The sequence below is a fragment of the Malus sylvestris genome, chromosome 9, assembly GCF_916048215.2.
Source record: "Malus sylvestris chromosome 9, drMalSylv7.2, whole genome shotgun sequence".
In the NCBI taxonomy this organism is placed as follows: domain Eukaryota; kingdom Viridiplantae; phylum Streptophyta; class Magnoliopsida; order Rosales; family Rosaceae; genus Malus; species Malus sylvestris.
In genome coordinates, this window is record NC_062268.1 from 25,307,964 (window position 1) to 25,333,226 (window position 25,263).

General features: G+C 37.8%; 1 protein-coding gene and 1 pseudogene across 1 annotated transcript; one reads left to right on the forward strand and one right to left on the reverse strand.

The window, feature by feature from the left end:
- Nucleotides 1-205: 205 nt before the first annotated feature.
- LOC126581979 (uncharacterized) lies at nucleotides 206-5,662 on the reverse strand. Its single transcript, XM_050245925.1, has 5 exons — nucleotides 5,091-5,662; nucleotides 2,857-2,907; nucleotides 2,097-2,159; nucleotides 1,939-2,007; nucleotides 206-883 (listed from the first exon to the last, which is right to left on the reverse strand). The coding sequence occupies exons 1-5, from the start codon at nucleotides 5,472-5,474 to the stop codon at nucleotides 602-604; spliced, it is 849 nt and encodes a 282-aa protein (XP_050101882.1). The 5' UTR covers nucleotides 5,475-5,662; the 3' UTR covers nucleotides 206-601.
- An 11,567-nt stretch (nucleotides 5,663-17,229) lies between these two features.
- Nucleotides 17,230-24,865, forward strand: LOC126581980 (uncharacterized; annotated as a pseudogene).
- Nucleotides 24,866-25,263: the final 398 nt, after the last annotated feature.

Consider the following 25,263-nt stretch of genomic DNA (forward strand, 5'->3'; position numbering starts at 1 on the left):
CTGTGAGACTGATCTCGTATTTGCATATATTACTATAATTGATTCGTGCACTTGCGAATTTAATTTGATTTAAATTAATCTCTTATTTAGGTTAGTTTAATTTACATCAATTCTCACAGCAAAAGACGGAAATGGCGTCAAGGCGACATCAAGCGGGCGGAATCTGTTCGTTCAAAACTCCATTACACCAAAAGGAGACGCACCCTAAAATAAGACGAAAAATAAAATAGAATGAATACTAGTTTATGACAGATAATAGATCATTAATACAATACGGAGTGATTAAACTAATTAAGCAGTAGATGTTTCCGAAAAATAAAATTATAATGACACGGAAAAAATAGAGGGAAAGGGATGTGGGCTCCCAAAGAACTAGAACTTAGGATATCTACACTACCCTCAGTATTTTCATCTATGGAGAATCAAAATAACACCCGCCGCATTCAGTTCAAGAAGCGGCAGAGGAGACTGGCTTTTATACTTACACTTAACAGTTTGTCAACCTAAAATACAGTTAGGAACGGAGGATGGACTGCAGATTTTGGCGCCGCGTGGTTGGAAAAACTGAACACTAGTACCCGTCTGAATCTTCTCAGCTCATTCAATATAAAACCTCAGAGCTAGAGTCCTCTCCAAATGGAAGGTTCAGATCAGGTAGTGAAAAGGCAGTGTCTCGGCTCCCAACCTCTTGTTGTCCCTTGGAAGAAACATTTGAAGGACAGGAGCTTTGTGAAGTGCCAGCGTTATTGCAATGAGCACTTGTTGTCATTATCGGAGTAGTGTAGCCAACTGCATTTATTTGCTCATTTTGTTGCCAAATGGCTTCACCAGACAGTACAAGTGTCGTAGCTTTCATTTTTGTCTGCGGCAATTGCAACTCAAGCTGTAACCAAAACATAAAACCGCTGTTACAATACGTGTTATACATGCTGATATTCCTGAAAATGTAAATGATTGCATACTTGGTTCTTTGTCGTCTCACAAATGATCAAAAAGCAAATCTGCACTAAGCTATCATTGGCATAAACAATCTTACAGGAAAAACAAAAAGAGAAGTTACGTACTAATTTGTTCAAACTTTCGTGTCGATTATTACATAATACGAGAAGCATCCTTATACATGCATTCCCTTAAGAAAAGATGAAGGACTGCATCATGATTCATGCAACAGGCTGGTCACTGATGCATAATATATATTATATACATAATGTCTACATGTACGTATTCTGAGACAGAGGTGGACTTCCTACTTAAGCGCAATGGGATGGGAAAAGTTTTGCAACAATGTTAAAAGTTTTGATACTTAATTTTTACCACGATGGAAACTCTAAGCAGATGAAACTACAAGTCTAGTACTCTCGACATCAGCACCCTTAATGGCACAACAGAGGCCACAAAATGTAGACGTCAATCACTCTCTGAAATGACTAAAAGCTATAGAATCATGTCAAATAGTACATAAAAAGAGAGAAACTGGCAAATTACGCATCAAATTATCCTGAGGTTTATTGTAATCCAATTAAGAACTTAAATGCCCACGATTCACAAAATTATCGGAGTGTTTATTTTTAAATAGCTAAAATCTCTCCAGTACATAATAGCTTTTTGTTTCAGAACAAAGCCAGATAAAGGTTATGTCAGCGGAAGTTAACAAATATAGACATATTCCTCAATGTACAAGCGCAACAAATAAAATCTTGGACTAGTTTTCAACATTGCTTGTATCAAATAATCAAATTGAGAATACGATAAAATATGCACAGTGATTTAGGTATGAGCGATAAGCCATGTTGTGTTTAAACTTTAAACATGTGAATCCGTTATGACTTTAAACTGTAAGTTTCATGAAAATTTTAAATCTAAGTTTGATTTTAAATGTATATCACAAATGCATACATATTTAGAGCATAAGTAGTAACAGTCTAACAGAACGTTCACCTTCACTTTTTTCAAGCTTTCATTTGTGGCCCTTTGCTTCTCAACAGTGAGGCGTAGCACTGCCAATTCCTGCTCAGAGAATGAATTAAAGAAATCAATGTACAGGTATCTCCACGATGACATATTGGAACATATAATGTAGTATCTTTAAGACGTACATTTTTCAAATTTCTTCTTTCCTTCAACAGCAGACTTTCCTCCTCTTTTAATTCAGCTAACGTCTACATGCAGCCACTAGATTTAAGTACTACACTATGAAATATGAGTCCAACAATTATTCAGCACACCACCACGAACAAACCAAAGAAAGAACAAGGGAGGCGAAATGTGCAGTGTTAAAATACCTAATTTCCGAAAAATGCCAAGATAATGGCAGTTAGGTCTGTCAAATATTCAATCCCAACAAAAGCTTTACGTATGGAATTAAGTATTAGCTACTCTGCTTCATTCACATTTGTAAAGCAATCTCAAGATAAGACTACTATTGAATTTTTCCAAAACAAATCCACAGGCATACATACAATTAGACCGTTTGCATACTTTATAGGAATATTTTTAGCATTAGGAGTCTAAGATACTGGTCAAAGAAACTACTGAAATGCAACCATTAAGTAATTTATTCCGAGGATATTTACACAGTAAAAGAAAGAGATCCTAAGTTTAAGCCCGGTCAAGGTCACTCGTTCAGAACTTTTTGTATGATCTGCTCAGTCAAGATATCTTACTCGTGACTTTCGGATACTGATTACCATTAAGAATTAGAACTTTTTGTGGCTTGAGCCTTTGAGCTAAGACTTCAATTAGCCTTAATACATTAACTTAATTGGACTTTCTTTCGTTTAAGCCAAATAGGTCATAAGCTTTCCACGAATATTGTACTTGTGCATACATTGTGCAAATACATAACGATATATTTACCTTCTTCTTTCTTGGCCTCTTGAAGATGGTTAATTCACTTCTAACAGCAACCTGCACCCACGGAACAAACACAACCCAATTTTAGTCAAACTAAACATTTCTCGTTGCACAGTACAAAAATCATACAGATTAGAGCTAGCCGGCTTAGCGAATATAGAAAAAACTGCAATCAGCTTACAAATGAAAAAAAGGAAAAAATTATACCAAGTACATATATCAAACGGGGTGATCGAAACCACTCCATGGTCCATGCAACAATAAATCCACATATTCAAATTCCCACCGCTCCGAGGCCAAAAAACTTTTAAAAGGTTCTCCACTGACTTTCTCGTGACAATGTTCAAATGCGTTTTAACTTATGTATTCGTATTGTGACAATTTCAAATGAGCAGCCCACACATTGTCAGAATTTCCCATTCCCCTTTTCATTTAATTTCTAGAGCAATTCACGTCTCAGTTTTCGACCCAAATGTACCTAATGCAATCATTCAACCTACCAAAAATAAAAAACTGAGTACCCTAGAGGACACCAAACAACAACAAATTCAACTTATAACAAATTGGGAGAGACGTCACTTCCTACTATAGTTTAGTGGTATTTCTCTTCACTTGTAAGTGAGACTTAGGTTCGATTCTCGCTTAAGATGAATTCAAACCACATCATTATGGCTAGTCTATGTGAAGCTTAATCCGTTTCTGTAACTCTTAATGTAGATAATATTAATTGTTTAAAAAATAAAACCCCAAATGGGAGAGACAATACAAAGAGCCACTTGTACAGTGACTCACAATTTTTTAAAATTGTCTTCAATATTTTTATATCTTCCCTTGGGACCCCACCGTAGCATTAAAAGTATAACATGCGAGGCTGTCCCTTACGATCACGTGACAGACAGCCTGATAATAAAGTTAATGTTTTACCCATTTGACTGTGTTACCATTGGATCCAAGCTCGACCTCGTCTTTGTTTTTTTGTTTTTTCGGTAAACAGCTCGACCTCGTCTTTCCATAAAAAGAAGTGCTGCCGATCAAGCTGTCATCTGAACACGTTAAAACAGACATATTTCTTTGTCTTATTTTAACTCGTATAAACGACGTCGCAGGACGATGATTCGATTTGGTCGTTACCATGCGTCTGCAGGAAAAGCCAAACTGCGGCCGACCACACCCAATGATTTCCACGTCACTGCACAACGACTACCAGAACCACACCAAACCACAACGCGCAGACCTTTTTTGCCACGATGACACGCCATCGATAAAGCAGGTCATCATTTTTCTCTCTTCCCAAACTGCCCTCGTAGTTTAAAGTACGGTTTGACTTTTTAAGGCAGAATTTCGTCATTTCGACTAAAAACTTAACCGGGGGTTTTGGAGTTGGGGGACTGTTTGTTTGCTACCCAAATGGGTGGGCGCCCCTATTACCCCGAAGGGCTTAAGCTTAAAGTGACTTGACAAGAGTGCTTTACTTTACCAAGGCTCCATCATCCGTTTATTTTTTTAATGCACTGTTTAATTACCGAACTCGGCCGAGTGAGAGCGTTGGGCACAACAGTTTATGAGATTACAAGCTCACGCTTCCTAACTCGGCCGAGTGAGAGTGTTGGACACAACAGTTATGAGGTTGGCTGAGACCTTGTTCAATGACGAAAATGTCACCGATGAGAAGGGTATTTTGGGGTTTCCAGCGGAATAAGCGTAACAGGAGCGGCAAAGGAGAGAGTAAAAAACGTGAGTGTCATCGACTCCTCTGACTCCATATGCTTTGAATGGAAGTCACCCATTTTTTTCCTCTGAAAAACCCTAAAGAATCTCGAAAATTTGAAAACACGGAAGGTCTTGAGGGCATTTCAGTACACAAGATATTGACAACGGTAAAACGACAGCGCCCAGTCCAAACGACCGCCGAGCAGAGAAACCGTCCGGCGTGCGAAATGACCGAATTTGCCTCGGCGGCCACGATGCATCCCCATGCAACATAGGGGTATAACTGTCAAAAGGAAAACGACCAATTGGAAGCCCCCTCTACAGAAACAGAGAGAGACTGACATATCACCAAGCCATCCTATCCGACTTCTGAACCACTCCCGTGTAAATACCACACTTTCCAGGGGTATTTTCGTCAATTGAAAATTCCAAAAAAAAAACTAAAGTAAAAAAGCAAAAGAACAGCCACCGAACCAAAACCCGACCCGACCCGACCCTAGGAGTGACAGTGACAGAGATATACGGACCTTAGATCTCGCGGTATCGGTCGGCTTAAGCGGCTTGCTGGATTCTTCTGAACCGTCGACGCAGCCACCGCCGCCGCTAACCGAAGTGGCCCCGTTCCATGAAAGAGGCGTGGTGGGGCTGGCCCTGGCGCCGCTCGACTCACCCTTCTTGCTCTTTCTTCCCTCGGCAGCGACGTCGTCGGCATGATGGTTACGTGGCACGTTCCTGGAACGGCGCTGCCTTACGCTCCACCGCAAAGTCGGAAAGCCGTGAGTACTACTGCGCTTCGACGGCGAAGGCGGCGCGGCGTGCTTGAGGCGGAGAAGAAGGTCGACGACCGCCGCCTCGTCATTCATGGCGAGCTTGACCCAGCCGTCTTGACCGTCGTCAGCAGGGGAACTCATAGTGTTGTCACTGTCGGTTTTTTGCTTCTCCTGGTTTTTGCGCAGAGAGATGAAGAAGCAGAAGAGGGTGGCGATAGAGAGAAGGGGGAGAAAGAAATTTTTTTTCAATTTTATGCGGGTTTGTTTGTGTGTGCAGAAAGAAGAAAGGGAGGAAAGAAAATAAATATATATACACGCACGCACAAACTCACAACTTTTCCACTTCTTCCTCTTTGTATGGATTTTCCTTTTTTTTTTCTTTTTTGGTGTCGATCTTTTTCTCAATTCTATGGGTGGGCCTCCGGAGTGGGAACACGTGGCAGTTCTTGACCAACTTTGCGTGGCTTTTTTTATTTTTTATTTTTTATTTTTTTTGTTAATGGTTTTGATGTATGACACTAATTTATTTAGATAGGGTTTGTAGGTGAAGATTGGTTGAGGGGTGTGGGGTAGACGCGCTTGGGGCCGGAGGTGAGTGAGGACCAAGAATTGGGGAAGATGTAGAAGATGGTGATGTTTGTCAGATGATGATGCGGCGCGTTTGGCTTCGGATGTTGGCAATTCCTTTTAGTTTTATTTTTTAAACTTTAATTGTCGGATTTTTATCACGATAGGTTCTTGAAATTAGGAAAGTGATATTCTTCGGATTTTTTTATGAAAGTTATCAGATCAAGTGATTCGGATCTTTTAAATTTCATTTAGCAATTAAAAAATATCACAATTTTTTATGGGTCAAAACAAATGGGTCGTTGAATGAAATTTGGAAGGGCCGATCACTTAATCCGGTAATCTTGATGGAAGAAATCCAGAAAAGATCTCTTTCCTTGAAATTATTAGTGATCGGAACGGTCTTGGTGAAAAAGGTCCTGAGAGAATACTTCTCTTTGAAATTATATATTTTAATTAAAAGTGGCCTATAAAATAGGAAGGTCGTCAACTTGATCTCCAAGAACAAATTCACCTTTTTTTAGGAGAGCAAGGGTAATAAAATAACTTTTACTATTTATTTTAAACCGTTATTGTTTTTGTGCACGTCCACTCGTTTGAAAAGAGAGAGATGATAATTGTTCAAAGTGCATGTCTAATGCGCTTTCGTTATACCTGTTAAGTAATTTTTCTCTGGTAATTTATCAAGTCGTGCTTTAATATGTATTGTTGGTCAAAATTACTTAGTTGATAAAATTATTTAGCTTTGACCTAAAAGTATTGATCCTTATGTGTAGGAACATAAGTATGGTGTAAGAAATTAAAAGATGAATGAAATTGGTTTTGTGGAGGTATCGCAAAGTCAAGAAAGGAATTGGATTTTATTTTCAAGAGTAGCTTCATTTCCTATTGGCCTAGCCCATGAGACAATTGATTTCTCAAATTAAAAGCAGATGACTATTGGCTAGGTCGTGGAAAATAAAAAACAAAAAGAAAGGATATAAGAGCACTTCCACGATGGACAATGAAAAAAAAAACCCAAAACCCTTTAGCCTACTCGGGTAATTGGACTTAAGGCAAGCCTGAGAAAGAAGCCAGGTGAAAGTCCACGGCTCGAGCGCCTGGATGGATGTAATGCAAGGCTAACGCCATGCTTCAAGCACATATACAAGCACGTGGGGGTGCGTCTCTGATAACGTTTCAGAAGGTGGACCCCACGTGGTTGCCCACTCAATTACTCTTGCATTAGAGCAACGTGGCTGCTTCCAGGCCGTTGAATTTCCAAGGTTAAAAAGAATTTCAAACCTCGCCCAACGACTAGTGACGTGACACAATCTGGACCATTTGATTTTCAAAACAACAGTCCACTTTTTCGGGTTTAAAAAAAATTAAAAAAATAAAGAAATTAGAAATGTTATCGTTAGGCCACATGTCAAAATATGGATGTTGGATTTCAATTTTTTTTATATCCAATGGTCCAAATTAATTAATTTAATAAAAATTCAAAAAAAATCAATTTTTTTAAATTATATAATTTTTTTATAAATACCTTACTGTTATCTTCCACCTTACACCACATTTCAATACTTTCAAATACTTTCCACCAATATTTCTCTCAAAGTTTTCATATACTTTGTTTGCAAAAAATAAAAAGAAAAAAAAAGGCTAATGATGCAGGTTCGAATTGGTCGACAATTGAAGATGCTACGTTGTGTTCTAGCTAGGTTCAAGCTACTCATGACCCAATTACGGGTAATGTGATGCGAGAAATGTGGAAGAGTGTTCATTCCATGTTTTGTGAGAAGCTTAGCGGCATAAGAATGGAACAATCTCTCACAATTCGTTGGAGAACACTCAACCAATCGCTTACTTTTTGGAGAGACACCGTAGGTCAACTAGTTCTAATATTCGAAGTGGCAAAAATTTAGCGGATCAGATGACAATATTATTTATTTTTTTGCCCAACTTGACATTAACTAGTTTGATTAGAATTTTTTGTTCTCCTACATTTTGTAGACACTTCAAGAACAAGCTTAGTACAATGCAAAAAACAAAAGCAAATCATTCAAGCGGTGGGAATGTTGGAATATTGTCAAAGATTGTCCCAAATACAGAAATGTGTCTGTTAGTCCAGAAGTTGTCATGAATAGCAACCCTCTACACACTATGCCAAATGTTCAGGAATGCGACACAAAATAAGTACTGGGAGCGACCCCTGAAGAAGTGTCAATGCTAACTCACGTACTATAAGAAGGCTTCAAAGAAAAAAAAAGGGAGGTCTTCCATGAGTGATTATGCAAAATATATGGAAGAACTTGCTCGTCAAGGTGATTTGACTTTGGTGCCGGAAGTGGCTAAATTTGAGTTTAAGAAGGCTAGAGATGAGACAAAAGCTGCAGTTGCCCAGAGACTATTTCATGCTAGTGAGATACGTGATGCGACTAATGAGAGACAAAGAGAGCTGCTTAGGCAAGAAAGGAAGATGCTTAGAAAAGAAAGGAAGGCTCAACAAGATCATGAAATTATGAACAAGCTTCTGTCAAAATGTCTCTGAATCCTTAATATTTTTCGACATCGAAAAAAAAAACAGACATGGTGTGAAGGAGGCATGCAAGAGACGAGGGAACAAGTGGAGATGGTCCTAGCACCATAAATTGGTATGGTGATTACTAGGGAGTTTGTTGTAAAATCAGAGCCTATAATTTTCCAATCACTTTGGGTTATAATTTCATATTTATTTAATTTGGTACTTTATATAATTTGTGTTTATTTAATTTAGTACTTTATGTAATTTCGTATTCTTTTAATTTAGTATTTTATGTAATTTCGTATTTATTTAGTTTGACACATGGTATGACGATATTGGTTAAAAATTATATCTGAAATTAAAAAGATTTTTTTTATTATTTTATAAAAATAAATAATAATATTTTAATATAAATTGTCTTGGCTATTTAGTTTTGGGATTTTGTTGAACAGAAGTAAGAACTTTGCAATGCAACTCGATGAAGGAGGGGATAGTTTTATTAATCAGCGTGGTGATAAGCTTCTGATAATTAAGACCAAGGCCACGAATAGTGCACATAACAAGATCTTTATAAAAAAATAAAAAAAGGCTCACTAATTTTAGCAAGTTGGTCAATGATTGAGTTGGCTTCTTGAATATAGCCATCAACGGTCTTGGAGCAATTGGATAAATCCAAAAGTCGAAAAAACAAAGTGGCTTCATTAGCAACAAAAGTATGAGAAAACTGCGTATAAAGACAATCCCATAAAGCATGGGATGTAACACAACCAACATAAAAAAATAAAAAAATAAAAAAAAAAACTAAAGACTCAGAGATTGTACTCATGAGATAGCTAATCACCAGATGGTCCTATTGATACCAACGAAGGTACTCGGGATTAGGAACTTCAGGAAGAGAGAGATGAGCGACTTCAATGAACTTGGGATTGGCAACAGTGGATGAAGGAAAGGGAGATGAACCATCTACACATTTCTAGAAATCATAACCGACAAGAAAGGCTTTAAGTTGACGAACCCAAACAATATAGTTGGTGGTAGAAAGTTTTAAGGAAGGAGGCAGTATTTTGGCCGAGGAGAGATGAAGAAGATGACGCCACTGAGAGAGGAAATTTATTTTGTTACTTTAGACGACAAGGGAAAGGGAAAGGGAAAGAGGAGAGAACCCACAGATCTAAGGAAAACCTAAACGGGTGATACATGTAGTATTATGACTCCTTGTATTGATGTGTAAACAATATAACAATATATAGGGTTTATTAATCCCTATTCAGGTAGGAACTCTATACTAATTACAATTGGAATTACATTCCTATATTACACACTACAATCATGGAAAGGATTCCAAATTAATTAATTATATCAACAGAGATACTCAGGATTACGAACTTCAAGAAGAGAGAAATGATCGACTTTCATGAAGTTGAGATAGACAATGGTGGGTGGGGGAGAGGGAGATGAACCATCTACGCATTTCCAGAAATCATGACCAACAAGAAAGGCTTTGATTTGATGAACCCCAACAATATAGTTGGTGGTAGAAAGTTTAGGGAAGGTGGCAGTGTTTTGGTTAGGGAGAAAGGAAGAAGATGACGTCGTTCAGGGAGTAAAATTTATTTTTGTAATGAGCCCGGCAAGGGAAGGGAAAAGAGGAGAGAAACATTAGATCTAAGGAAAACCTAAATGAGTGATACATGTAGTATTATGACTCATTGTATTAATGTGCAAACAATATAACAATATATAGGGTTATATTAGTTCCTATTCAGGTAGGAACCCTAAATAATTACAATTGGAATTACATTCCTATATTATATACTACAATCAGATAAATGATTCTAGATTAATTAATTATATTTGAATGCTTTGAGTATCACTTTTACAATTCATAATAAAAACCCATATAAATCATGAGTAATCATTAACCATAATAAAAATATATATTTTAACTTCAGTATATACATTTACTATTTAAGGGCAGATATACAACCAAAAATAGAGAAAATATCTTATTTGACCTTTCAATAATAAATAGTTATAACTATCACAGCCCGTCCCGAATTATTGTTATCAATGGCATGAAATGACTAGTTTACCCTTGGACGTCGAGTATGTTATGTGGTGTTGTGGCTTGAGTTTGGGTTTTAAACTAAATTAGTTAGTTCCTAAGTTTTTGGAACTTAAAGTTAGTGGTTTTGGTTGTGATTAGTGACCCAAAACTGGACCACACACACGTATCCAAACTCCCGTTGACCTTTCTCTCTCCTCCTTCTCTCGGATTTTCTTCCATTTCCGTACAACCGTACGGACAACCTTCAACCTTCACTTCCAGTCACGGATCGAGGTGTAGTTGACATCTTTGAACTCCTAGCAAGCTCAAGAGTTGTTCTATACTTTTGGTTGGACGTAAAACCCTTGAAAACCCGAGAGCCCAAGAACCCCGATTTTGTGTACTATTCATGCACTCATGATTTTGAAGTTTTCATGGAGTTTTAAAGTTATTGGAAGCCTTAAAATATCTTCACGAAGCGCAGAGAAGAAAAACGAAGTGAATTGGACATTGGGAAGTTGAGTTTGACAAGTTTCAAATTTTGGCCGGATTATCAAGGGTTCTCCGGCGAGATTTCGTGGATTTCAAGGCTTGAAAGTGGTAAGGTTTTGTTCTTCTAGTCCTAAGCTTCAATTTGGTTCAAATTTCATGAATTTTGGTGAAGAAATGAAGAAGATATTGAAGTTTTAAATTTTCCTAGTTTCCCACGATCGCAGCGGTGGCCAGCGCCGGACTCCAGCGAACCAAGGAAGAAGGAGAAGAATATTCCGTTAAAGTTGATGGAATATTCTGACGATGTCAGGTAATTTTAACGGCATATTCTGATTTTTAACAGAATATTCCCTAATGCCGTTAGGGAATTCGTTTGGTGTGCCAAGCATGTGCTTGCGTATGAGTCGCGCATTTGGCTGTGCCTTGGCCGGCGCGTGAGGGCACGTGGGGTCATGGAACTTTTTCTAAAAATATGGGGATGTTCCTGAGGTTGAGTAGATCATGGTGGTATATTCAAATACCCCATTTGAGCTTTATATGAGAAGTTATTTCCTAGTTTTGTGTATGTGCTTTAAATAACGTTTATTCAGTTATTTCACATATAGGTGAGACCTATCCTGAGGACGAGCACCATCAATCGAGGCTCGGGGGCTACGACCCTTCGACATATCAGTGAGTGGGCTTTTGGTTTTCCGTATATACCTATATACTTGAGATTTTTCCTAGAAAATGAATTTGAATGATTATACTTTTTGAAATGCCATGCAAAGTATCTGCCTATTTTATTTATGCATTAGTAGTTGCATATATTTATGATTGGTGCTGCGGATGCACAGGTAAGTGCCAGGTAAGTCCGTAAATTAAGGATATGAGGTTACTTCAGTTATGTGAGATATGTTATGATGTATTGAGAGCTCATAAACCTACATCCCGGTGTTAGTGCTCCCGCCCAGATTTAGGGCACAGTCATTCACGTGATGTTCACCTCCCACACCATATGCTCACATTGGATCCAAGTTAGGTGCACAGGCTTGTTGTACATACCACTTTAGGTGGTTCCGACTCGTAGGTGACCCACGATTATTTGCACAGTCTTCACGTGATCGTAACACTAGAGCATATTTATTTTACACCTAGTCTTGTCGTACAGACCACTTTAGGTGGTTCCGACTTTTGTGCAGGATTTGATTTGATTTGATATGATTGAGATTGGTTATGAGCTATAGATTCAGCCGTGCAGGTCACATAGGCAAATTTGGTTGATTGATATCTGGCATTGATACTGTGACAACCCGTCCCAAATCTTACGTTTTTACAAAATTGAAAAGTGTGATTTTACAAAAATGCCTTTAGAGGCGAGGGTCTGACATCCATTGACCAACGTATAGCAAGGTGTATAAACTAATACTTAGCGTTTTCTTGAAGTACTCGACGTTACGGAATTATAAAACCAAGAAGTACTTTTGTTTAGTCGCTATTTATATATTTTATACATTTTTATAATGATATATTTGGTCTATCAATTAGTGGTTTTAAAAATTAGTGAAGGAAGAGGAAGAAAAAGAAGGAGGGGACGAGATAGAGAACAGAGGGAAGGGCTACTGCCCAATCAGAGGAGAGGAAGAGAGAGATTGCCTATTTAGAAGCAGAGGCAAGAAGGGAAATGAGGGAGAGTGGCGAGCGGGGGGAAAAGGGGGAAAAAGGGGAAACGGGTTCCTAACCCGTGACCCGTGTGCACCCATTCCCATTTCTTCATATTTTCCGGTGGTTTTCCACCGGATTTCTCATGAATTTGGACCAAGAAACCATTCCCAATCATCCCCTAGTCCTTTCCTCTTCCATTCTCAATCAGATTTTATGGGATTTGAGCTTGTATTCGAGTAGAACGAAACTATGGGTTCCGAGGGTGCCATGACAAAATCCGATGATCATGAAGGTAATCTAGCAAATTGCTACCACCACTAGAATCCCCTAGAACCTAGGAACAAAGCCCAATCAGTGGTGGAGGCGTCGGAACACGTTTGGAGGTTGAATCGAAGCACACCTAATTCTAGGGTTTCGACGGGTTTTGATGAAATTGGAGCCTTTCCAGGCCAAATTGGCATTGGTCACATGTATGAAAGTTGTTCTACTCATTGAGATCTTCAAATTTGAAAATTTTGGTAATTTTTAGAGATGGTTGATTTTTCCGGCAAGTCGGGATGGCGAACCGCCACCCACGGTGGTGCGTGGCCAGAGAGCCGCCAATGCTATTTTTAGGCAATATTTGATGCCTTGAATTCATTTTTGAGAATTGAATGATGTAGATTGATCGTTAGAACCAAAATTCTCTAAGATACGTTAATAGGCCATTATATGAATCGACGATCCGACTGTTGGATCGTCATCAAACTTTAATAGGTTATTATTCATAATATTTGAGGAATATAGGAACTTACAGATTAGGAATCCGATGTACGGATCTTCTTGAATTAGATTTGTAAGTTCGTAAAATAAAATGTTAACCGCCACTTGGTTTTAGCAATTGGCGAAGATCCGACCGTTAGATCGTTCCGAAACTTTAGTATGTTATTCTAGAAACATAATGTGGATCCTTGGAAGTTACGGATTAGAGATCTGATTTGTAGATCTTCTAGACTGAATTACGTAGACTCATATGCGATGTAAGTTATGTATTGTATCAACGAGAATTCTAAGATATGATTTGATAATTGGTCACATGCGCCGATCGATTGTGACGCCTCGATGTTTGTGCTAGGAAGTTGTAGCGCGGACTCCAGGTGAGTGGATCTTTCCTTGCTTATCATATTTTTTCATGATTGATAATTCTATAAATGCTTTTAAATAAAACTTAGAAATTTATGCCATGACATATATGTATTTATGTGTTATAAAATACTATGAGATGGTTAAGTTTAGATTTCATCGTGATATATCCATATGCGAACTACGAATGGCTTGATCCCTGTTTAGGGTACGTATGTAGTTTAACCAGATGTTAGATCCAGCTATATAATAAATGAGAATGAATAATCGAGACAATAGTCTAGTTTGGGAAATTGAGTAGTTTGAGGGACATTGGTGGAAAGAGTATAAGATTTAACCCAATGTTTTAGTGGTTAAAAGTTGATCATAAATCATTGTGTGAATAATCATGAAATTGAAGTAAGGAGAGGGAATTAATTGATAGTTAATTTAACTAGTGTTTAATTAGGCTTATCATCGATGATTACTCTCAAAAGTAAATAGTTGGGAATGGGGCACTACGGTTTAGACATTCTAGACTAATTGTTTATATGTTTATATATATCTGGAAATATTATGAAATGTTTTAAGTTTAGATTTCATCATGGCATATCCATACGTATATTCCTTGCACATAATTATTGTGAACACTCTGAAGTGCAAGGGTGAACGCGGGACACACAGGTAAGTTCAAGTAAGTATACGGTATTAGCCATGATTGATGAGATATGTGATGAGATATGTGATGAGATATGAATATGTCGTATAGGTCACTAGAGGTGACTCCGACTTATATACTAGCCATGATTGATGAGATATGTGATGAGATATGAATATGATATGTGATGAGATATGAATATGTCGTATAGGTCACTAGAGGTGACTCCGACTTAAATGCTAGCCATGATTGATGAGATATGTGATGAGATATGAATATGATATGTGATGAGATATGAATATGTCGTATAGGTCACTATAGGTGACTCCGACTTAGATGCTAGCCTATATGTGATGAAATGCTAGCATATTTATAATGAATATACGTGATGAGCTAGCATATGTGGTGAATACATGATAAGCTAGCAGACATGATGAATATGCGATAAGTTAGCATATGATTATAAATATGTGAAGCATGACTTGAACTGATATATATATATATATATATATATATATATATATATATATTTTTTTTTTTTTATATTCTAATTCTGGAAATTATACAGGTGTTGTAGCGAGGGGTTATAGACATTTATATGGTTTTTATTAAAATTTTATCTACTGGGCCACTCACCTTTGTCTTGTTTTCACCCTTCAGGTCCTCTTAGCTAAGCTTTCTTATCGCCAAGGAATCGTGACGATTCTTAGTATTGGAGATTATTTCGAGGGTCTTAATTCACTCTTCTGTACTTGCTTATGCTCTAACGTCACGTGTGAAGTGGGTTCATTCTTGCTCACTAGTGCACTCTGGTATCTAGGCACTATTAGGTTTAAATTTATTCACAATACTTCCACATCATTACACTTTATGGCTTCATCACCTACTAGGTGTCGGCCAGCACAGCTCGATTCGGAGTCCTAGTGGACATTCTTGGTCGGGGTGTGTCAGATACATTTTAATTGGATTATTTATAGCATTAATTGAAATACTGTGGCATGGTATATTTCTATGGATTTTCATCCTGAGCATGATTTTTGATATAGCTTATATTATATTTTCTGGGAAATTATACAGGTTTTACGGCGAGGGGTTAGAACTTTTGAGAAATGAAATGATTTTGAAAAGCTTTGTTTTTGCCTACTCACACTTTCTGCTTTGCGCCCTTCCAGGTTTTAGGTAGTAGTGCTTGGTGGCTCAAGAGGAAATTGACGGTGGTTCTGACAGAACATCATAAATGTAGGATCACCCTTGAGTGTTGTTTAATTAGCACTGTCCTGCTTGACTGCATCTAGAATATTTATGCTCTGATTGTGTATTTCACCCTTAATCTCGCACTAGCACTTTATCTTAGCTAGTTTTGCTAGTAGTTTGGTTTTTATTCCTTCGAAATTTCCTTATATCTTTATTGCTTCTGCACTGTACACATGGTTACGTCACTCCCAAGTGACGGCCAGTATGCCTCGATCTCGGTCAAGGTGTGTCAATAACAATACTTATCATGTGGCTGATCACATTTTGATTCAATATATAGGGTTAATCTCAGTTTATTAGCCTGAAGTTTATTGGTTTTCAACATTTAATACATGAAGTTTTTTTTCATCTCAGAGCGGTACATAAAGTCATAACTTTAGGACATTTTCATACATCCGTTAAGTTTGTTGTTAAATCAGCCATTAACTGGTGATGTGGCGCTCACGTGGATAGTGACTAGGCGTCACGTGTCATAAGGGTCCACATAAATACTAAAAAAAATAAAAAATTAATTAAAAAAAAAGTTTATGGGCTGTCCCCTACCTCAACCCCCGACCCCCTCTATCCATTCTCTCTTCTGCACACCCTCTGCCGTCTTCTCCTACCTCACCCCCGCTCCCCCTCCCTGCCTTCTCTCCTCTGTGCCCACCCAACCCTCCCTCCCAGGTTAATTTTTTAATTTTTTCATCCTAAGTTTCGCTTCTTCGACGAGCTCAAACTTCTCGTTGTCAGTGTCAGCATTCTTCCACCACCACCAGAACCACCACTACTACAATCAACATATCAACCACCAGCACCATCACAAATCCACTTCCCCGATGTTTGTCAACCTCTACACCTGTTCCTCTCTATCACCGTCCGTCTGTTTCTCTAGCAACCACCTTCGATCTCTCCCATCCATCATTAGAATCCATCCATTGTAGTTTCAAAGAAATCTGGATCGATTTGGATGCCGAAGAAGACATGTATGTGCTTGCCGACGAACTCGTTGGTCCAAGTCGGTGGAGTCAAAGGAAAGTGGGTGAAGCGAGCCTTAACAACCCTGATTGGCCCTTTTGCGTACCAGCAGCGATGGAGAGCCGGGTTCTAGCCACGTCTGAGCGACTCTCTGTCATGTCCACCACCCATGATTAGCGGCGGGTTACAATTCAAAACAATCTCTCTAATTTTTGTTTTACATAGTGACAGAACATAGGAGAGAAGGGAAGGAGGGGGTCGGGGGTTGAGGTGGGGGACAATACATAATTTTTTTAAATATTTATGTGGGCCCCTATGACACGTGGTGCCTAGTTCCGAACCAGGATTCTCTCCTGAGCATTCTTTAAGGATCCCGCAATCATGTCCGTTCATCGTGTATCGTGCGGTCAGAAATCATTTAAAATTTAAATTTTAAAATTCAAATATGAATAGTACCTAACGAAAACTGACCGCACGATATAAAATTAACGGACAAGATTGCGGGACCCCTAGGATCCCTAGGGAAATGCTCAGGAGAGAATCCTGGTTCCCTAGTTCCTCTCCACATGAGAATTTTGAGTTTATTGACACATGGTTTTGGACGTCTCAAAACTGCCACGTAGCCAAACCCGGTCCAACCCCGGTTCCCAAAACTCAAGTACCCTTGTAAACCCACCAGTTTTCTTCGTTTCCATCTTCGTCTTCCTCAAATTTCAAAACCTAAACCATCATCCGTTTCGAGTAAGAATGGCTCTCTTTTGATACGATTCGAGAGAGTTTGAGGAAGATAAATAATCCCAGTGAGCAAAATGATAGGAAGGACCCTTCGTCATTGTCGCGGTATACAGAGAGTTTGAGCCAGAAGCTGAACCAGCCGAATGTGATCGGAGGGATTGGCACTCCTTTACCATCGTCAATTTTCGATAAGGAGTTAAGAAAGGAGAAAAATGCAGAAAATGGCTCGAATGAAATGAAGACGGATTTCGTGAAGATGTACAGTTATGCAGAGTTGGGGGAGAAGTTGAGGAAGTTGAGGCCGGATGGGAAGGGGCAAAACTGGTTTTCATTGCGGGAGTTAAATGAGAGGCTGATGAAGTTGAGGGAGATGGAAGAGAAGGAGACTCAGGCCGCCATTGGCAACGTTACATTCCAGGATTTACGGGAAAGCTTGTTGAAGTTGCAAAGGTCGGACCAGGAAAAGGCAAAGAAATCATCGAGTAAGTGACCAGTTCTCTGCTGGATTTACTTTTTGTGTTGTGTTATTTGAAAAGTTCACTCTTTGAATTAAAACAGTTTGTTCGCTGAGATGTCGTACTGATGGAATGGGATGAAATTGTTGTGCTACTTGCATTATAGGAGCCACAATTCTGTATCGCTAATTATTGAATAAGAACCATTAAAATTATATTTGGATTTAGTTCCAAAGTTTGTTATGACTGTAATAGCTCCAGGTTTTATAGTATTGTGTTGTTTGCGTACTGGATTTTCGTTTGTTACAGAAGTCATAGGTTTAAGTTTACTTTCATACTACACATGAAGATTTTCTATGTTTGGAGTAAGTTAGATGTGCTCTACAGATATAGTGATCTTACCCAACTGAAGCATATTTGCGCGCCTTCCCAGTTTGATTAAAATTTGAAGATGGGGGCCTAGGTACAGCAATTGGCTTAAGTTCTGTCTTCTGTTTTCTTTCCATAGAGAAGTGCTGGATTATCACAATGTAAAGTAAAAAAGTGAATTAACAAATTTCAGGTTGTTGATTTGTATGTTTTAAATTTACAGTTAAAGATACAATAAAAGTTTCAAATTGTGTTGCTCGATCGATTGTATTTGATGAGTATCTTGCAATTTACTGATTGATTCTGTTTTTGCAGCAGTCCAGAGAATTGATATCTTGTCACATATAGGTCGAACTCCAAACTTTATGCTGCAACCTCCAAAGGAAAATTTGGTCGAAAAGGCAAGTATAGCTTTTCGGTTAACTTTGTGCGTCATTTAAGAATTTGTACAAGATTCACGTAATTCAGATACTAAAATTGTCCTTTCTCCACCTTGTGCTATGATGTTGTCCTCAATATTAATCAGCCTTCATAACAACCCATAGTACGCACGACTGCCCTGTTATCACTTGAGAGGTCTTATTGAGTTAATGATGTATGATATCTGTTGGAAAGGTCAGAGAAATTTTGGTTTCACTTAATAGATGCTTGAATTGTTGTGATTCTCACACGAAATAATTCTACATTGCAAATTTTGTTAATTTTGATCAATAGTTTGGTGCCTAATACATTAATAAAATGTTTATGCAGTATTTCCATCCAGATAACATGTCTTCTGCAGAAAAACTGAAGCTTGAGCTTGCCAAAGTTAGAGATGAGTTTAAAATGTCAGAGTTGGATTGTGTTTCTGCTCAAGTTCAAGGTATCAGTTTTGATTTTGGGTTCATTACACTCTTTTATTTGTAGAATAATGACTTTTACTGTCAATGAGGTGTTTTTAGGTGGAACTCTAGGAACAAATAAAAAACTCGGTTTTGATTTCGGGTTCATTACACTTTTTTATTTGTAGAATATTGAATTTTTCTGATTTTCTTGTCCATCATGCAAGTGTTCTATCTTTATCATTGGCACATACATTCAAGCTAATGTTTGAATTGTCCAGAAATTTAATTCTTTTTCTTTTCGGGTTTTCAATTGACATGCAAACAATCTTTCAATCTCCTTTCACCCATAACAAATTTGTTATCCTTTGAAAGTTTTCTTCCTTTGTAATATTTATTCTTTGCTGTCACATTATACTATTTCTGGAGAAGAAAAAGGTGAGAAAGGTTGCACTTTGCACAAAGGTTTGCATCTCAGGGTTGTGTCCACTTATTATTTTAATGGGTGATAGCCCCCTTTACTTTTGCTTTTGGTAAATAAACATCAGTACAATAAAAAATATTTCTAGGCCCCTTTCCATCATCAATGCAGCTAACTAAAGAAATTAAACGTACAAATAGGAAGAAATGTTTTATGTTTTTGGATTTACATGTATTGAAAATTCAAGAGTTTTAGAGATGTATTTAGATGGTCTGTGGGGTTCCATAAGGGTGTTTTAAGTTCGTAGATTCTATAGAAATGTCATTGGCTTTAATCCATCCCCTTCGTTTAGGGCCATTTGTTGAGCTGGAGTACTGCCAAAATGGTTTTCTTTGCTTGGTCTTTGGTGTGGGGTAGAGTCTTCACCTTTGAAATTTCAGGAAGTAGAGGTCTTCTTAGGTAAAGATTTTGTATCTGAAAAAAATTGCTAGGAATCAGTTGACCACCTTCTGCTATACTCGGGTTCAGAGTTGTGTACTTTCCTCTTCTTCTCTGTGGTTCAGTTGGTTATGTCTTGCTCAATAAAAGGTTTTCTTTGGCAGACGGCTCCCTGGTGTATATGAAGAGAAAGAAACAGTAGACATTTTTAGAATACGATCCCAATTGGGGTCCTTTAAGCATTCCAACCTGCACAGAACTATTGTTAAGGTCTCCATTGAAGTAAAATTCTGTTCATGATTTTTATTTTTATTTAAAAAAAAAAGTTGTCTTGCTTATTAAAAAGGGGAGAAAAAGAATAAGTTGAAACTGGGATTTGTTATTTTAGCTGTTAAACGAGTTAAAATGGTTTATGGCCTAGAACTTAGTTAAAGAGAAATTATCTTCAACCCTATACCCCTTTGCTGGGGAAAAATAAAGTGTTTAACTGTGCTGAAATTAGTACGTTCATAGCATGTTTACTCCTAACACGATTTGAAGGTTAATAATGTGGGTTTTTGGCTCAAAATTAGGATGATGCAATAAATTAGGTTTGTGTTACCTATTTGGTTTTGGTGTCCTATTTGGGTTTGGTTTTGACTTAGTTAGTTTCCTTGGTGGAGAGATTTTATTAATTAACTATTTGATTAGGATTTGGATTTATTTCCTATTAGGATTCTTATTGTAACCTAAGTCCTATGCACTATAAATAGGACTTTAGGGTTAGTGTATTTAGTGTGGCTCATTCGTTTGGCAATTTAGTGAGAGTCAATTTGTGACTTTGTGAGTTAGAGAGCAATTTGGGATAATCTTCTCCGTTAGTTTTGGGGTTCTCTACTCGTTTGGTTTAGGGTTTGTAATTTGTGGGATTTGGGTTGTGAGAGTTTAAATACTCTTTTGTAATCTCCGTTTGAAGGAAAGATGAGAGAAAATCGGTTACGGTGGTTTGGACATGTGCAAAGAAGGCCTACTGACGCTCCGGTTAGAAGATGTGACTACGGGACACAGGGTCAGGGCCGAAGGGGTAGAGGAAGACCTAGGAAAACTTTGGAAGAGACCCTAAGAAAAGACTTAGAGTACTTGGATCTAACGGAGGACATGACACAAAACCGAGCGCAATGACGTTCTAGGATTCATATAGCTGACCCCATTTTGTGGGAAAAGGCTTTGTTGTTGTTGTTGTTGTTTCGCTCGTGAACGTAGGCTTTACACCGAACCACATAAATCTCTTGCGTTAGTTTGAGATTGTTTGTTTTAGTTTTCACGTACGACATTGATATTGGTACTTTGTTAGAATTTGCTTCCATTTGCGCATAAAAGTACAAGAAGTGGTATCAGAGCCAAGTTTCGGCTTAGGCTTTGCTTGGCAGTCACTATGAAGCCTTCTGTGTCATCGGTGAAAGTTGATATTGAAAAGTTCGACGACAATGACTTTGGTATTTGACAATTGAATATGCGAGCTTTGTTAGTTCAACAAGGGCTTTTGAAAACGCTAAAGGGTGTGAAGGCTTTGTCGAATTCGTGGACTGATGAAGAAAAAGAAGACGTTATGGAGAGGGCACTTGGAGCAATCCTGTTGACTTTATCGAATGAAGTCTTGCGTGAAGTTGGTAGCATTAAATCTGCACTGGAGTTGTGGATAAAATTTGGAGAGCTTGTATATGACCAAATCCTTTGCTAAACGGTTGTATTGGAAGAAAAGTTTGCATACTCTTCGTATGGATGAAGGTACATCAATTCATAAGCATGTCGATGAATTCAATAAACTTATGATGGATTTGAAAAGTGTGGACAACCAAATTAGTGATGAGGATTATGCGATAACTTTGTTGTGTTCTTTATCTACTTCGTATGAACATTTGTCGATTCCATGCTATTTGGTAGAGAAAGTCTTAGTTTGGAAAATGTTAAAGTCGCTTTGAATTCTAAAGAGCTAAAGAATAAAGTGTTTGACACACAAGATGAAGTTCTTTGGTAGTTCAAGGAAGGAATAAGGAAAGGAGCAAACTTGGAAAAAACACTTGTAGCTGTTGTTATAAGTAAGGTCATTGGAAAGTAGATTGACCTAAACTCAAGGGTAAAAAGAAGTTGTTTGATAAGTCTTTTGCTAGTGTTGATGCAAACATTGCAGAAGATTGTTGTTTTGAACTCCCCTAAAGGTTATGTGGAGAGGTGGAGCTTGGTACTCAAGCTCTTTGGGTGGAGTGCAATTCGCACTTTTTGTTCGTATGTTCAAGTTTTTGCTTGGATTTTGTTTCGTATTTGTTAGTTTCCATAATGGAATTTGTTGGAGAAGGCGTTGGAGGAAATTTCAAGTTTGAAGACTTTTGGATTTTTTGAGTCTAGGTGGAGATCAGTTTCGAAAGAATTTGGTGCATGTTTGCGTTTGTATTTTGGTATCCCAAATTTGGAAGTTTGCTAATTTCTCGCCGAGGTGCAAATTGTTGGGTTTTTGGCTCAAAATTAGTATGATGCAATCAAAATTAGTATGATGCAATAAATTAGGTTTGCGTTACCTATTTGGGTTTGGTTTTGACTTCTTAGTTAGTTTCCTTGGTGGAGAGATTTTGTTAATTACCTATTTGATTAGGATTTGGATTTATTTCCTATTAGGATTCTTATTGTAACCTAAGTCCTATGCACTATAAATAGGACCTTAGGGTTAGTATATTTAGTGTGGCTCATTCGTGTGGCAATTTAGGGAGAGTCAATTTGTGAGTTTGCGAGTTAGAGAGCAATTTGGGAGAATCTTCTCCGTTAATTTTGGGATTTTCTGCTCGTTTGGTTTAGGGTTTGTAATTTGTGGGATTTGGGTTGTGAGAGTTTAAATACTCTTTTGTAATTTCCGTTTGTTTAGTGAAATTTCTCGCCATGCTTCGCTCGTGGACGTAGGCTTTACGCCGAACCACTTAAATCTCTTGCGTTAGTTTGAGATTGTTTATTTTAGTTTTCACCTACGACGTTGATATTGGTACTTTGTTAGAATTTGCTTGCATTTGCGCATAAAAGTACAACCAGTAAACATTGTGTTTTTTTGGTTGCTCTGCAGTGGCACAACTGACGACAAAAATCAAGCATCTATCTTCAGTTTTACACAAAAAGGTCACTAAGGAACCAATAATCTTCCGTTTTATGCTTTCATGTTCATATTTTAAAAATTTATTGTCATGCTAATAGTACAGGTAATTAATTAGTAGTTCGACTCATTCTGTTTCTAGTGCATAATTTACGTGGTACAACTTTGACTTGTGGGGTTTAAGATAGTTTTGTGAAGTTTTAATAGTCCACAGTAATTACAGATAAATTAATGGTTGGCATGTTGGGTGGATCAACGTAATGTAGCTTATCCTAGCTGTTACTCTGAAATGTTGACCTTGAAAACAAATGTTGACACTAGTTCTGTGCAAATATCTAGGTGCTGGTGTATTTGGGTTTACAGTCTGATTTTCTGGTGATTCTGTTTTCCAAATTCCGCACTCTTGTAAATACAAAGGGGAGTACATAGACATTTGTAAATACATATCTAACACTCGGACACCGACATACATGTCTGGTACATACTTTGCCCCTCCCCATCACTCTATAGCTGTTGTAGTTATTGTTAGCCTTATTTTTTCCCCATCTTTATTACTGTTTACATGGATTGGTGAACTTTAAACCTCACTGGAGCAGAACCTACTCAGGTTTACTCGATAGATATGGTTTGTGAGTGATTATACGCCTTTGGAATCTGTTACTGCCTTGTACCCAATAAAGGAATGAGTTGTCAGGGTTTACCTTGTGACAAAAAATATAAGACCATATGCTGGTGTTGGATTTTAGGATACTGAATGTGTGCCAAGTTGGTTTATTACTCGATATAAAAACTTTGCATATTTGTTTTGTGTAGGACAAGCATTCTCTAAAGGGTCTTCAAGCGATGGTGCAGCAGAGGAAGAGGTTATTGAAGTATCTTCGAAGAACTGACTGTGGGATTCTTACTGCCTCGTTCTCTCTAAACTTGGTCTCCGAGACAAGCCAGAGTTTCTTTCTAAACTGGGTCTCCGGTACAAGGAAAATCACAAGAATTAGACCAGTCGGCACTCTCTCTGTTTCCTCAGCATTTTGATTCGTGCCTGGTCAACTATTATTTTTTCCAGTTGTGTAGGGAATAAAAGTGAAATTGAAGGTCCATACTAGTCTCAGTTTTAGGGTTTCCCTCATTGTGAATAAGTAGCTCATGCATTTTCCATTAGACATGACAGTTATATTCAAGTAATACAGTGTTTAACTGACGCAAGCATTGCTGCTTTCTGTTCCGATGGATTGTCTTCGTAAGGAGTTGCTGTAAATTTATCTACCTCAGCTTTTTGCAGTTCTTCACCGCTCACTTCATCCCTTCTGAGGTCAAACCGCCACTGCCTGCCAAGTTCAATATCTGTAGGCTGGGACATCTTTTTCCGATCATAGCCAACGCCTCATCATCGATTCCGGAATACATCCAACTCAATACCTTCAACTTGGGAAGTTCAAACTCAAGGAGTAAACAAAGGTTCTTCCTCACTCTACCATCTATCATCAATTCCCTAATCTCAGAGCATCTCTTCAGTACTTGTACAATGCCGCCTTCTGTAACTCCCTTACAGCCGCTCAAATCGAGCACTTCCAAATTGGGGAAAGTAGATGCAAGACTTGTCAAAAAGGCATTGTCTATTGAGCTATCTTGAGCCAAGTTCAGTGATTGTTTGCCGTACAATCGGTTTCAATGTTTTCGTCCCCAATATTTTTTCCTGCCATTTCCATTGTATCTAAAACCACACAGCTTGTTTACGAGGATGTAGAAGGTGATATCGGTCACGTTATTGTTCCTGCCATTGCCATGTCCTTGTCTCTAAGAAAATGTGCTTTGCATCTCTGATCTACCAACTTAATTGGATTCGGTACGCGTTATGTTGTATGGTTGGTTGTAAGTGAGTGGTCTTAAGTTTGATTCTCGACAAAGACGAATTTGAAATACATTATTGCTAGTCTATTATGAGATTAAGTTCACCCTCTTCTCTTTAGTATAAATAATGTTGTGTTATATATATATATATATATATATATATTGTTATACTAACTTTTTATTCATTATTCAATCAAAATTTGGAAAAATATTTCCATATTTGTTGCTGGCTGTTTTTTATTATTAATATCTAGCCTACCCATTAATAAAACTTTGGTTGTTAACCAAAACTCCAGAAAATTACTATTTTAACCCCCGCACCAAATTTGAACTCAAATAAAAAATAGGGGCAATATAGTATGAATATAAATTTGGCTGTTTTTTAACCGTAACCTCACAATCAGGTTAGTATAGCATGCCTTATTTAGAAATTAAAAAAATAAAAAGTAATCCCATGATAGAAGAAATTGCTCATTATTATCTCAATTTTCTTCATTGTTTG